The sequence below is a fragment of the Bacillus rossius genome, chromosome 5 (assembly GCF_032445375.1).
Source record: "Bacillus rossius redtenbacheri isolate Brsri chromosome 5, Brsri_v3, whole genome shotgun sequence".
NCBI classification, from domain to species: Eukaryota; Metazoa; Arthropoda; class Insecta; order Phasmatodea; family Bacillidae; genus Bacillus; species Bacillus rossius.
The window spans coordinates 71,212,355-71,228,227 of NC_086333.1; the positions used below are offsets into that span (position 1 = coordinate 71,212,355).

The 15,873-nt window shown below is 33.0% G+C and overlaps 1 protein-coding gene across 3 annotated transcripts in view; it reads right to left on the reverse strand.

The window, feature by feature from the left end:
• The window catches only part of LOC134531990 (uncharacterized), a 99,354-nt gene that overhangs the window by 7,270 nt on the left and 76,211 nt on the right, over positions 1 to 15,873 (reverse strand). For 2 of the 3 annotated variants that reach the window (XM_063368097.1, XM_063368096.1), the window contains exons 25-32: positions 14,721 to 14,830; positions 12,842 to 12,977; positions 8,376 to 8,451; positions 7,265 to 7,372; positions 3,804 to 3,874; positions 3,666 to 3,711; positions 2,610 to 2,677; positions 531 to 582 (exon numbers count right to left, since the gene is read on the reverse strand). In XM_063368097.1, coding sequence (XP_063224167.1) covers positions 531 to 582; positions 2,610 to 2,677; positions 3,666 to 3,711; positions 3,804 to 3,874; positions 7,265 to 7,372; positions 8,376 to 8,451; positions 12,842 to 12,977; positions 14,721 to 14,830 — 667 coding nt within the window. The remainder of the gene's footprint in view (positions 1 to 530; positions 583 to 2,609; positions 2,678 to 3,665; positions 3,712 to 3,803; positions 3,875 to 7,264; positions 7,373 to 8,375; positions 8,452 to 12,841; positions 12,978 to 14,720; positions 14,831 to 15,873) is intronic. The other variant, XM_063368098.1, reaches the window with a different exon arrangement.

The window sequence follows — 15,873 nt, forward strand, 5'->3', positions numbered from 1 at the left end:
ATTTAACTATGGCCATGGATGAAAATCTGTAGGATTCCGGGTTGGGTGGGGGAAAAGGGGCATGGGTTAACATTTAACGTTCCCATTTCACAGTAATGATTTTGATAGCGCAAGCGGGCCCCCTCAGAAAGGGGCTTTTTGATTCCATGGAAGGAGTCCCCGGCCCCCCAGGATCTACGTCAATGTCTGTGTCCAACAAAAAGTTCTTGGGATTTTAATAATATCTATTTTAGTAGAACAGTTGTATGGACCATTACAATTTGAAAAAATTAATTATCTGATATTAATTTAATTATTCTTACTGTTAGTTGCCATTCTATGAACCATTGTTCGTTGTGCATTTTTTAATGTATCTGTGCTATTTTTTGCTCAAAATATTCTCTATGCATTGTGGTTTTCATGACGAGACAAAAGAGAACGCACATACAGAGATAAGTACGTACATAGGATTAGTTCACAAGGACCAAGTTGTTTCACAGAACAACTATTCCCTTCACACAATTTATTATAATGAAGGGTCTGAGACTCACCATCATCTTTCGCAGCCGGCGACGGACCAGCGTCACTGAGACTCGTAAACGCCTGGAGAACAAGCGGTAACAATGGATGAGTGTGGACAGAAACATTTTAACGTCCGTGAGTGGGAGAGATAGGAACCGGAAGACACCATCTTGGATTCAATAGTTTTTAGACTTCACAATTTTGTACTGTTTATTTTTCCAAAATTTAGGTTCATTGAAGTGTAGTAGTATATGATTTAGTGGAATGCCTAAAGTTGATAGACTGGCAGTTACAAATAGCTTACCGTGTGAAGTTTTTTGCGTTAAGTGTTTGTCATTTTTGGGCATTATTACAACTGTATTATAATGTTAATAAAACACTATGAAATGGTATTTTCAAAAAATTTTACTATGTTATCTGCGCCTTTACGAAGGCAAAATTTCAATATAAAAAATTAAAAAATGGTTTTCACATAAATATGTTTTAAAAAAATGTATCTTTAGACTCTTAACTCTCCCTCTAAAGCAAAAACAAAAGCATTTACATGCCAGTAGATTTAATGATAACTGGTGATCCCAGCCTTGCTGACTTAATATGGAAAACAAAGCCTAGATTGAAAAGCACGAACCAATCACAGCTTGTCTTCTATGCAAAAATGAGCCTGCCCTAGTAAATTAACCCTTCAAACTCATATTTTGAACCAGGTTTGCCATATTCAAAATCTTGTTCTAATTCATTTTCAAGTGTAGCTATCCAATTTATTGAATTCTGTTACACTGTTCTATGCAATGTGATTCAAAGGGACAGTAGAGCTAGATTCAATAAAGGACTGGAACAGAACCTGGCTCTGCATAGGAGTTCAAAGGGTTAAATTTAATAAACCTTTTGAAAAATAATTTAACCTACAATTATTCAATGTGTGGTACTAAATAAATATACACACACATGTTCCCAGGAGTTCATCCCAAGGCAACAACTGCTACACTGGTTCATTATTCCCTGACGAGTCCAAGGGAGTCACAGAGTTCTCGAGCGGGCAGCCAAATTTGAAAAAGTGTGGGGTTACTGACAACTACCCGAATCTAGAACTGTGCTAGGTCTGGCTACAATGGTTCTGAAGCAGCGCACAACAGAAAGAATGTGAATCACTTTATTTCCTTCCTTACGGATCAACCCACACATTTTAAAATGCACTGGATGAATGTAAAGCATATAACATGTAACCACAGGAAAATATTCACTAAGATATGGTCATGAGTTAGAAAGTCTATGAAAGATGAAAGCAAGTACTGAAGTTATTTTGATTGCTGATGTTCAGTACATAAGGTACTCTTTAAAAACAATGTACATGTTTAAATTTGTAGCCCAGAATCACAGGATAACTAGTATAAAGTACAGTATATTTTCCACGAAAATTGTGACTGTTTGAATGACTGAAAAATGTGAGGCCCCATATCTAAGTAAAAGGTGTCTACAAATACTGAGTGAACCATTTTCAGTAATTTTTCAGGACCTTTAAATAAAGTTTTCTTACAACTTCTTGATGTAACTAGCAAATCAAACATAATAAAAAATATATACACTGTATGCAGGAATTAGAAATTCCTAGTAAAAAAAAATTTAGCATCATCGCTTCCTAACATGGGAATGCTTTGACTGAGTAGTTGCCCACTTTTAAAAGCAGAATTAATTTTATCAACACGGACTTCACAAGGAGTAGAACTAATGAAATTGGTTTAAAAATGGTGCATGATTATCTGGTATTTATTTTCAGACCAACACTTTATAGTGTCTCACAGATCATAACTCTCTGTATTGTTTGTGGTTGCATCACAGCATACTGAAAAATAAATGCTAGCGATATCTTTCAAAGTATTTCAGCAAAATTATTGATCTAGAGCATTTCTTAGAGCATACTTGAATTTCATGCACACAACACAAGTATGTTGTAGTAGGAAAAGTGAAAAGGGTACTGGTGGATTTTTAGGTAATGACAGGCACTTTCATTTTTCAATAAAATTTCAGCTGAAAATTAACAAGCGTATCGTGAATTGGCAGAAACGCCGATTCAACTAAATATCGGCACAGCTCTAGTTGACGAGGCTCACCTGTTGTGGAGAATCGCTGATCTGTGATCTGCGGGGTGATCTCCGTACTTGTCTTGTTTTACTTATTCCTGTGAAAACCCCAAGTGTGTAAACTTTTAAGTTTTTAAGTACATCAATATCTTCTAAAACACTGTTATACCATTTAAGCATTAGTTGTTTGTGACTCTATGTCTCGGATCATCTTCATGGTGAATATAAGGCCAATTTAAATTGTGAAAACCATTAGTTATGACTTATGAGACAGTTACATGCAGGAACAGATTTATGCTTTATTTTAAAAAAAATTTTAAAAATTGAAAATATTGCAACAAACCCTTACACAGAAAAACCTGATCTATCTGTTACAGAGTAGGAGCTATTTAAGTAGAATGGTTCAACCACGCGAAGTCGCTCGTAAATCACCAGTTAAAAAACTGCACACGACCTGTCACATCTAACTGGTTATGCCAGTGGGTTAGGTTATTTTCTACAATGACCTCTTCGCAGAGACATTAAACTTATATACCTTCCTACCCATCTTCATATCATTTCTACCAACAGAATCATAGCACATCAATCACTGGAAATGCCATTTGTTAATGCAAAAACTTTATTATGAATATGAATGATCTGCTATGCACATGAACAGAGAGTCAACACATATCGGTAATAAAATTTCCCTGGCTTTTCTCTAAAGAAAAATTTCCAATTTCCCTGACTTAATTTTTTTTTTAAGAATGAACTTATTTGAAAATTTTTAAGAGAAAAACCACTTTCCATTATCCTTATAGCTGAGGTGGTTCTCTGTCTACTTTATTTATTTTAAACAGATGCCATTTTCTCCAAACAACACCTAGGAAAAAATATTTCATAGTTGGGTTGATGGTATGCTACAGCAATTACTTTACTTCCAAATTATTAGCACTGAGGTATTTCCATGACTTTCACAGGATTTCAAGTAAATTCCCCGATGCCCATTTCCCACTTCACTGACATTTCCCTTATTTTCCCTGACTTACCAGAATGTGGAAACAATGGTGAAACAGGAAGAAAATATGAAGAATTTGGCCAACTTACCCTCCTCTTCTGTCGCCTGGGACTGCTGGCTGTCCGTGGGACTGCTCTAAATAAGAAACAACGGCCACGTTAAAGAAACAGTCAAAACGCTACACAAAACAATTTTTTTTTCTTCAGGTTATTTACTGGCAGGCTTACCAGTTCCTCTGGGGCAGGCACTGACAAACGGTTGCTACGTGTCTTACGGGACGGTCTGCCTCCTTTAACACCTACGAACAAACTTTATTACATGATCCACCCTTGTACAGTACTTAATATATGTGTTAACGTTCCGAAATTAATTAAAACAGAACTAATAATCAGGTAATGATAGGAAATTAAATATAATAAACTAAGAATAAGACTCTTTCTCAGCAGTGAGAATTGAAAGTGAAAAATATAAGAACTTTAGAATAACTCCAAAAAATAAAAATATAATCTAAAATTCTCATAGTAAAAACCAACTTGTACAATGAATTATAAAACTAACAACAGTAAAAGGTCTGTATTCCGGCACCAATTAAGTCGCTTATGTTCAGATTTTTCAGGTGGAATCCAGCCGTTCACCTCGCTGCCAGGTCGTGTTACAGCACCACAAAGGTTTATTGCTACTGTCCGTTATCATTTCAGTTAAGCGTTTCTTGTTTTCTAGCAGGTTACATTTCACATTTCATTGGTACATGATTTTTTTTGAAGATATGAATTCATGGATGCAATGTGCATTCTGGTTTTTCATTTAAATAGAATTTCACATTGAATAACACAATTTCGCGAATATCAAAATTTATCGGTTCAAATTTGAACATACAGTGAAGATTTTTTTCCACGTTTTTCAGAAATCCAAACAAAAAAGACAGGAATACACATAAAACCATAATCAAGAGGTGTAAAATAAAAAAAATTAAAAAAAATTAATTGGTAATGCTTTTTCTAAAACCAGTAAATTTTAAGTTTGAATGCTGTTTTGTTGATCTGATATTATGCATATTATAAAGTATTATTAATAATTTTAATTCATGGTCGCTGAATATTTGTTCAATATTAGAAAATTTGTAAATAATGTAACAGAAATTAAAATCTAAATTTTACAATATATTTTAAACCTCAATAATACAAACCTGAAGGGACCATAATTTTGTCACTTTGCAATAATGATGTTTGTATCAAACAAATTATTACCAAATTTAATTATAATTTTGTATAATTTTTTTAAATCAAATTCAAATAAAGTTAAAACATGAAAATTTTATGCTGCACAAAACTCTTCTTTATGGATTGTAAAATACAATTTTAGGATGGCAACACATGTGGTTAAAAATTGTTTTTGAAAAGTAAATGGTTTTAAAAGAATTTAAGACAGAAGGATGAAGCCAAGGTTCACAAACTACCTACATAAAGACACATCAATATGGAAGAATATGTAACTCCACAACCTATACTGGACCAAACCAGAGGCATCATTATTATTACAGATGAAACTTCATATATATTTTTTTTTAGATTATTCTGTATTTGTATTAACAAACACTTTACTACATGTAACTATACTTACTCTTATAACAACAGCCTTGTATCATATAATGACCATCCTTTAGAATGAAACCAATTACTTAACACTATAACTAACTCCTATGTAATTTCTGAAGGGCTGTGAAAATACTTTGTATTAATGAGCATTTTGTATTAACAGGGTTTTTATTAATGAGGTGTCACTGTAAATCATCTTAATCTCGTAAATGTTAAATTTTTTTCAATGTGAATGAGTCCCACATGGTGTATGCTTATTCAATGGTAACAAATAATTTTAAAAAAAATTTCATTTGAAATGCTGAATCGAATTTCAAAATTTGTAAATATTGAATATTGAATTATTCAGGAATATAAAATTTTTTTATATTATTTTTTCTTTAATATTTCAGTAAAACTATAGTACATTCGATAATCCGGAAAAATGATAGTTCGGGAAGGCTGTGGTCTCACACGTACCAGATAAGACCTTCCACTGTTACATCAAGCTTGTTTAAAAATTTTAACGTGTCAAATCATCACTGTTAATGCATTTAAATCAGTAAATCTAGACACCAGACAGTACTATTCTAAATTTAAGTTTCAAACTGAGTGTTTTTGTAATACTTACTTTAGCTCGTGGCACAAAAAATTCTGCATTTGCTTTTTTTCAGTACTGTATAGTATCTTAATTTACAAAATTACAACTCATATTCATTATTTCTAAATAATATTACCTAAGCCTGTGGGAATACTAGTTTTCTTTTTTAATTCAAAGCTAATACCAAACTGCATGTTTAAAATATTCACAAAGTGAAATTGAATTGTGAATATTTTTCTCAGCAAGGCTTATGTGCCACTTTTTTTTTATAAAGTATGAAAATTTAGTAAATAAAAAAAAATTACATTTTTAGTATTTTTACCTTTGTATTTGTACTAGTTATAAAACTAATTGTAATTTAAATTTAATACCATTTAACATAAATGATAAAATAATCATGCACAAAATTAATATAGTGCATTCATTAAAACAGACTGGATCGCCAACTTTTAATTTTTTAAATAATAAATTTATTTATGCAAACCATTTACAACACAAAAAAAAAATACTGTCATACCAAGCACAAAATTCTCTTTTCAAAATTGTAATTTTTTTATAGCGAAAATTTTGTCCACTTCAAAAATAACAAACTTCACGTACTAAAAAATATCATAAAATAGTTGTAAAATTCATATTAAAATCAATATATATATATTAAATATATGGAATGGTATTGCCATATCCCCCATCCACAAAGAAGGTTTCCATTTGGAACTGCAGGAGTTACAAATAAACTTGAAAATACATTTGAAAACGTTTATGAACACAAATTCTATCAATAATATTCACAAATATATAAATATTTATATATGTCAATATATAAATATATATTTTTAATGAAATGAACCCGTATTTAATATCAATCATAAAGTATAAGATTTAAAATTAAAAGCATTTATATAACTTTTATTTTGTATATAGCCTTTTTTTCATCCAGTGAAAATTTCATTGCATGGTGCACACGCATCATAAAAATTCACTCATCATTTTTTTCATAATGCACCTAAAGAAATATAACTTAAAAAAAAAGAAACAGGATTTTCAGAAGTTTATTATTTGAAGAATTTCTCCAATTGTTTAATGTTGCAGCTTTATTTTCAAATGCCAAATTGGATTCTTCAGTTGACACTCAAAAAAAATCTGCACCCTACTTTTGCTAAATTCAATGGAGTGTGAACCATTATTTTGGAAATTCCTGACAGGATTCAGCTAACACTTTGTGGCAGTCATCTGCAGCTTGGAATTACTTCCGTTTGTTGGGGGCGAGTGCAGCAAAGCCAATGTACACAAGGAAGTTGAGCCAGCAGGCGGTAGGATAGGACAGGAAGAAAATGCGAAGAAGAATGGTAAGAAGAAAAAAAAGAAAAGTTACTGTCGCTCGTCAAATATTTGAACAGCTTAACCGTAGCCACCACGGACACAAGCGTGACGGAAAAAAAATCACGGCATTGTGGGAGATTTCAACAAACAAAAAACCATGCACTGCTTGCTACGACACATGCAGTGACCTCACCATCCTTCAGGGGGGACCCGAGTTCGAGGTCTCTGTGCCGAGACTCCGACATGCCAGACACGACGGAGCTGATGTCGTCGTGACTCGACGTCGACTGGGCTCGGGACACTGAGCGGCCAAACAGAGAAACCACACACACACACGCACGTCTCAGCACAAGCACCTAGTCTGGTTACTAGCACAAGCAACACGTTTTCCCACAACTAACATTAGCACACACAAGGGCTGGGTTTTGGGAGGTTAAAACGTTAAAAGTCCATCTCATATCCCTGTCGTAATTATTTGTATGGTGTATTAAAATAATTTTAAAAAAAAATTTTTAAATCAGTCTCTACCTTTTTAAAAAAAAGGTCCCAAGCATGAAGCAAATGCAAAAATGCTTTTGTCTGCACAAGCATAATTAAGCTGGCATTTAAGCTAAGAAAAGTACATACAATAAAACTCGTTAAGATGTTCCCGCACAAATAAAATTTCCTGCAAAATGCAGTCAAATGTTTTGATCCTGCATTTTTCTTCTTCAGATGTACGTTATTATTTAACCTGTAAGGAGTTTTTCAAAAATTTTTGTTCCCGTATAAAGAGATGTTTTTTTTTTTAAATTGAAATTGATTATTTGTTAAAAAATACTTCTTTACTTATTTATTTGACAAAAATACAGAGTTGTTTCAAGTGTAAATTCTTTTTCAGACACATTTTCAAACTTTTTAAAACCTCCACTACTTTTTTTTTTACTTTTATAACCAATATGTATTGAAGTTATAATTATATTTTTTCAATAATAATTTTTTTTTTGCAATATATGTTAATGCCCATGTTTTCAAAAGAAAATGTTAAAATTAGTCAATTTATTCATGTATACTATTAGCAAACTATGAATAATTGAATATTTTCCTCTTCCCAACTGGTACGTTTTTTTTTTGAAGACAGTCCCTTGAAAATTGTTTAACAGAGTTTCACTGTAGTGCCATGAATCATCATCATTTAAGCACCATGTTTAGTTGAAGCACCACATGAAGACCCCACACGCAATCGTCAAGCATGCTAAGTCAACACACAAGGCAGTGAGTTAGCGAATGCTAGAGAGAGACTCTGATATTCCGTCCTCGGATACCTTCAGACACGGGAGAGAGCGAGGCGAGACTGCGCAGGTTGTAGGAGCGTCGCCTGACGCGTGGAGACTGGCCACCCTGCCGACAAACACACCATGCAACAGGTAACAAAGAAAACCTATTGATAAATTAAGGCAAAAGCACATCGTGAATTGTGTGAATAGATGTGTTAAAAGTAGGGATGTGCGAGTACCCGATATTTTCGGGTAAGGTTCGAATCCACAATTACCCGAACCCAGATGGATTCGAACAGTATAACGAATATTCACAAAAGTTATAAATTAATTTAATACGGCTCAAAAATACTAGCAGTGAAAAATAAAATTAGGCTACTATTACGTAAGTATTTATGATATGATGTATCAAGGAAAGATATGTAAATTAAATAATTAACACAGTGACATTAAAAGAATTTCGAGATTTCGAGAGCTTAAACTATAATTACGAATTTCATCGTATAGCAAACTATAAACTTAAAACAATTACATACCTACAAGAATAAAAACGTCTTGGCTTTTTATTGGAGAAAAAATGGTTTCGTTTGCTGAAACGTTTATAAAACTGAGATTTCCCTGTGGCGTGCAGTTTATTACGATTGAGTTGGAGAATCGAATATGTTTTGGTTTTCATATTTTAAAGTGTTTATTATTAATTAAGTTTACATAATTATAAACATTTCAATCTCAGTGTAATAAATAATTGCCAGTAGTTAGAGTTAAAAAAAAAAAAGAGAACACACATTATTTTTCAATTAATCAGTTATTTTTAATTATTCTGTGCTTAATATTCGGAATCGGATTCAAATCTCAAGTATTGCCAGGGATTCGAATAGGATTCGAACCGAACTGAAAATCAAGGATTCGCACATCCCTAGTTAAAAGTTCCAATCACACAAAAAAAAAAAGCAAATGCTTGTCTGACTTTTTTTAATTCACTCTACAATATATATCCCTTAAACATATAGACATATTAACTGTATTTTTTGTCGCAAAGAAAATTTTTCAAATGTTCCTTAGGATTGATGTATGTAGGTATTAGGTTTCACATATAAATTTTAAAAATTCACTAAGTAGGGACGCGATTATATAGTGAATTGCGATAAAACCTAAATAACCCCACAAAGTACATTAAAACAACATATTACACCGAAATCCAAGTTAATATACCATTAACACCGAAATGTAACTACAACATGAAATCCATCAGTAATTTGACAAATTTACCTAACTCAAAATTTAAAAAAAAATATATATATATATATATATATATATATATATATATATATATATAATTTAATTGTATTAAGTTCATTCAATGTCATCACAATGTGAATTTTGTATCAAAATGAATGAACTAAATGGATTGGAAAAACATAATATTAATTTGTTTGATATTGCATCTTTTATTAGTAACAGGTTTTTACATTAACAATGTTGGCACATTTTCCAAACACAAAAATTTGCCTATTTATTTTTATTTTTCTGAATAGTTCTAAACATGCTTATTACTAAATTATTTATTTTGTTTAAGTGCATCATGTATTGGTCAAATGAGACTATTTTGGTGAAATATACATTTAGAAATATGTAGTTTTTTAGTTTAATATTTGTTTCCTTTTAGGGAAAAAAAACTATGTAACAATAACATCCGAAATCTCATTTTAAAAACCGGAATAGACCTAAAAATAAAAACACAAAAATCTTGTCTCTACCAATAAGGTATTAAAATTTTTAGCAATAACAACAGCACATATTTGCACAATATGGAATGCATAGTCATGCACAAAGCCACCAAGAGGTATGTCGCCAGTATTTCACGGATAGGCAACCAGACACTATCTATCTCCCAATTCTGCATGCAATAGTGATGTGTCCGTTCCAGATCTCAGTCTCAGCAAATTAACCGACATTCAGAACAGTAAATTAAACCCAGTACCACAGAAATCTTAACAGCCCATCTAACCCAGTGATAATTTCAACTTGGTCTTTTTTTTTTTGGCAGTAAATTTTAAGTTATCTAATAATAATTTTCCATTTCAATTCTTGCTGCTAAGAAACAGCGAACTGATAATGGACAAATCAAGTTGTCTTATCCTTAGTTTACTATTAATTCCCTTTATCATTACATGATTATATAATGTTATGTTTATATTATGTTATATATGTTATGTATATATTATTTTTTATATAATTTTTGTATGTTTATGCATATTTTAGTAATGTAATGATCATATAATAATTTTATTTGAAAATGTTAAAGGAAGCATTCCATCCCATGCAGTCTCCCTTCACATCCTGTATATACCCAGGCCAGACATAAGATAACGCCCCCGCAGGAACTATACCAGCGTAAATACAAAAGTTTTAAGATACACAACCTTTTGTGTCCATCTTTTCATTTGGTGACAGGGGGTGATCAGCTCAATATAAGTAAACTTAGTGAAAAATAACCCTATCTCAATATATTTTAAAAACTATTCCTAAAATTAACTACCATGGTTTATAGTTGTATTCTGTTCATGAACTGTAGGTAGTTGCTAACACTGTTTCATCACTTACATCACTTTTAAAATACAGTACAACCCGGTTATAACATTCCCATTTGTAACATTTTCCCGCCTATATCACCATAATTTCATGGTCCCGTCATTTCTCCATTTATCACAATGCTTTAATTTCCCGCATGTAACAATATTAAATTTTTTACATTCCCGCCTTTAACGTTCAAATATTCTTTGATAACTGCCACAATTTTCAGTATCCCTTCCTTGAAAGTCATAATTTAGAGCGAAACCATAGCTAGAAAATACAGCACGCATATACAAACATCAGATGTTTACATTTGTGTAGTTCACCATAGACGTGGTACACACGCAATCCACAACTTGCACCGGATCGACTATCAATATGGCGTCCTGTTCGCACTTGTTAGCCTATGACTTGTTCCTTTATACTTATGATGCACATTTTGTGCACTGATACATGGTCGGAAACAGTGCTACTGTATTCTATGGTGCTGGTTTTTGTTTCAAAGTTTTAACACCTTGAGAACGTTAAATGTTCTATGGATATATTTACTGCTTTTGTTTGTGGTTAACGTTTACCGTAATAATTTTTTTTTACTTACTTATTGTAGTCACGGTCGTATTTAATTAAAATACGCCGTATTGAAATTTTATTCAGGTTATTGTACGGCTATGATGGCCGATAAATATAAGCAAAAATCATATTCTGTAGCTGAAAAAATTCAGTTTATTAACCAAGTGGACAGGAACCCCAACAAAACGCGTGTTGCGATTGCAAAAGAGTTGAATATTTCTGTTTCGACTCTGAACTGTATCGTACAAAACATTTTTTTTCTTTAGAATATTATTAGGTATTATCTATAAATAAAAACCAATTTTCCACTCTATTGCTGTACTTAGTGCATTACTCCTGTACTTTGTGTTGTTTTACCTATACTCTTTAATTTAATCAATCCACGTGTAATTTATACAAAGTGAAGATGTAATTTTATGATTTCCTGCTTATTACATTTTCCTGCTTATAACGTTATAACATTTTTTTAAGTTGGTCCCTTGGAGAATGTTATAACAGGGTTGTACTGTACATACGGTGTTTTGCTACTGCCATACAAGTTCTTATTAAGTATTTATTTTTGTAATTTACTTAACCTCTTGTTAGCAAATATTCATATCTTTCTCAAGAAATTCTTATTGGTGATCCAAAATTATATACTGACCCAGCAAAAAAGGTTATTAACAGATATTATTAGATATTGCTGCACAACAGAATGCAGTACACTGCTGCTCTAGCCATCTAGTGAGATGTGAAGCAACTGTGACCTGTTGTGGTGGAATTATGGTGAAGTGGGGTGCTGTTAAGCCATAGTAATAAATAACACACCATTTAATAGGACATAATGTATATTTGGTGTGACTGGAAATAGTGTGAAGGTTAACCTTGAAAGAAAAAAAAAACCGAGAACCGGCATGCAAAAACACAAAAGTGACATACAATACAATAAAGTAATTTTTTGTGGTACCTTGAAACAGGGGCTTAGCCAGGGGGGGGGTTTTAGGGGTTCAAACACCCCCCCCCCCCCCTTAACACCAAATCTTTAATTAATTTCTTATTCATCACTCAAACAAAATTAAAAATTTATATTATATTAAAATTAATAAAAATTTTAACATTAAAATATTTAAATTTAAGTACCGAAAACTGCTAAAATAGCACTATTTTACACCTTAAAATCCAAATTTTCCCGGGGGTGGACCCCCGGACCCTTCGCTTTAATGGAGGGGGGGGGGGGGGGGGGGGGGGGGGGAATGCTTCTTAACACCCCCCATACACAAATCCTGGCTACGCCACTGCCTTGAAAGGTATTTAACTAGTTTTGACTAAACCATAAAAATAATTGTCCTCTCATGCACAACTCGGGTTGAGCCCGATGATAATGCCCGCACCTCGGACTGATCCTCAGAGACTGTGACCAACGAGGACACTTCCGAGCCGCAGAGGGACGGCGGGGGACCTTCTTCGTCCGACGCATCGTCCTCTGCCGACATCTGGCCCGCTGAGGACGGCGACTTGTTGCTGAAACTGTGCACAGGGAAGCACAAGACTTTCATTTAACTATCTATTTGTTATTTATTTAAGATTTTTTACATGCCTACCCACGGCTCAAAGCCTTAGATGGTAGGACCAATACAAGAACAGTAATACATAAAATCAAAGACAAAACAAAAACACAACATGGAAAAAAAAATCCATAACATATTTACAGAAACAATGAAATGAACATAACTTGATACAACGATAAACAACTAGACAACATAGAATACACATTATAACAAATTTATTTTATTTAAAAATATAAATTATATCACAATATATGTGAAGATTTCTTTAGAAATAGTATGAAGAAAGATGTTATAGACTTTAGGATAGAAAAATACACTATACTTATAAATAAACATAAGTAATTTATAAAAATTAATTTAATAAAACAGTAATCTACCTTTTTAAAAATGAAAATAAACTAAAAATAAAACCATACCATCTTTTCTCTAATGATCGAGCGATCAGCCCGGAGGCTACGTTGTATCACCAGTCATCGCATGCCACCGCCCACTGCTTTCCCGCAGTATGAAGGAAAAAGATGAGACAACCCCCAGTTCAGAATTCGAGAAGGGAACATCCCAAAATGTGAAAAATCCCCGACATATCCGCAGGAATCTAACCTAAAATCTGAGGATCACCAGCCAGAACATCTAACTACCGAGAATCAGACAAGCAAATAAGATAACTGTAAAATTCTCAGCTGTCCAAATATTTGGAATGGGTACAATGTCTGATAAAATATAACCTTGTTAAAGAGAAGAGCTAGGAGTTGAAAGACATAATTTTGGTTTCAACTGTTTTCAGGCCATAACACATATTTATGTTTTTATTTTCAAAATATTTGTTAATTACAGCATAGCATTTTATTCTGAAGCATAGCAGGCAGTAAATTACAGTGGCTTTGTATGGACAGACTGCTCGTAGGACTACAGCGATACACGCATCTACACGGCCAAAGACATTTCTGTTGCTGAGACTACATTTTCCAGTTAATATAATATAATAATGAAATATGTACGTAGTTTTATTGTTTTACACCGGTTAAAGGAAGGACGCTTTGCCTGTGGCTTGAAACCAACATGGCAACATTTGGTTACTATCTCTCCTCACAGCACCTGCCTAGTCCAGGGTGGGTTGATAATTGCGACGCTCGCTGATGCTTCTAGCGCGGTATTACCTCTACGCACAAAGCACTGAACTAGCACGCAGTCTTCTCGTCGTGCATTGGGAAACTATGAGATATGGGCGGTAACCATAACATTACATGGCAGTGAAATTATGATAAAGGTGCAATGCAAGTCCCTGGAGTGATTACAACAACATGTACGAGTGTTTCATACCTAAAACTTATCCTGAAAACAAGGTTCAGGAACTTTTACTCTTCTAAAAATACAGTTTTAAAACAGAAATACGGAGGCAGAACTACTTGTACCCCTCAGCATATTCTTAAATGAGTTTTATAAACAGATACCACTCTGATATCTTAATCATTTTTCTAATCGTGTGGTTTCTTCTAAAGCTTTGTGCATCGTATGTGTGCCTATTTTAGTGGGGCACTTAAAAAATGCTTAAGGGATTATTCTAACCATTGCTACAAGAAATAAACACTTAGCTTGACAGTATGGACGGCTTCGATGAAGGTCAGAGATGGAAAACTTGGCTTAGATGGACATTCATCCACAATAACTAGTGACTCACCGGTACACTGAGTGCATTACTCACCTGCGAATCTCCTCCAACCTCACGTTTTGTTTCATCATCCTGAGCTGACTTCTGGTCAGGCGACGTGGCATCATGAACAGTTTAGAGAGCCTCGTGTCTGGAGAAGGATTCTATCAATGAACCAAATAAGGCAAAACAATGCATTAATATTTCATAGCTTTCTAGAAAAAATAAATAAATAAAAATATATACATATGTTTGATACAGAAACCTTTAACCCCATAAAATCAACACACCTTATCTGGCAATATATGCTACAATGCTTGTGCAGGTATTCTATGGAAGGTCATAATTTAATTTTATTTTGATGATTAAATTTTATCTTGTTTCAAGTATACCTATTTCTGGCATTTTGTTTGTACCAAAATCATCTTACCCACTATTTCCAGTTTGCTGGACAGGGTAACACAGGGTTTAATGAAGTACTGCTATACTCGGACCCTACTGTGGCCCACAGCAAGCAGCACAGAAAGTGAACTGGTCGATGCTAGGGGTCTGTGAGTACTCGAAAAATATTTGATATTCTGGAATAATTTGTTATTCAATATTCATGGATATTTTGATATTTGATTCAACCTTTCAAAATGATTTTTTTTTTCTTTCAAATTTTTCGTTACCAGTAGATAAGGCTTACACCATGTCAGAAACATTCACAAAAAAATTACTGGGAAAAAAAATGTAACATGTATGAGGCTAAAATGATTGAGAAATTTAGATTTGTACTGCAACATTATTCACACATTGTTTTATATTCAACAATAAATCAAGCATGATGATTAAAAAATTATTGATAATTTTTTTATTTTATATAAGAAAACAAATAAAAAATACAACTTTCAAACTTAAATTTAAGAAAATGCTTTGCTAGGTTTTTTTTAAATTTATTTTTCTTTATTTTACACCTCTTTGTAATATTTCAATGAATATTGCTCTCTTTTTTATTTTACAGTATTTTAGATAATTTTTTTAGGACACCTGCGAAGTGCGAAAAAAAATTCACTGTATGTTAAAATTGTTAAAAAATTTTCAATAATTGTGAATATTGTGATGTTCAACTCCAAATTTAATGGAAATTTAAAAAAAAAAGGATTCGCACTAGTCTAGTTGACGACAGCCAAGGTGAGCCATCTCAGGGAGGGGACGGTGACAAACA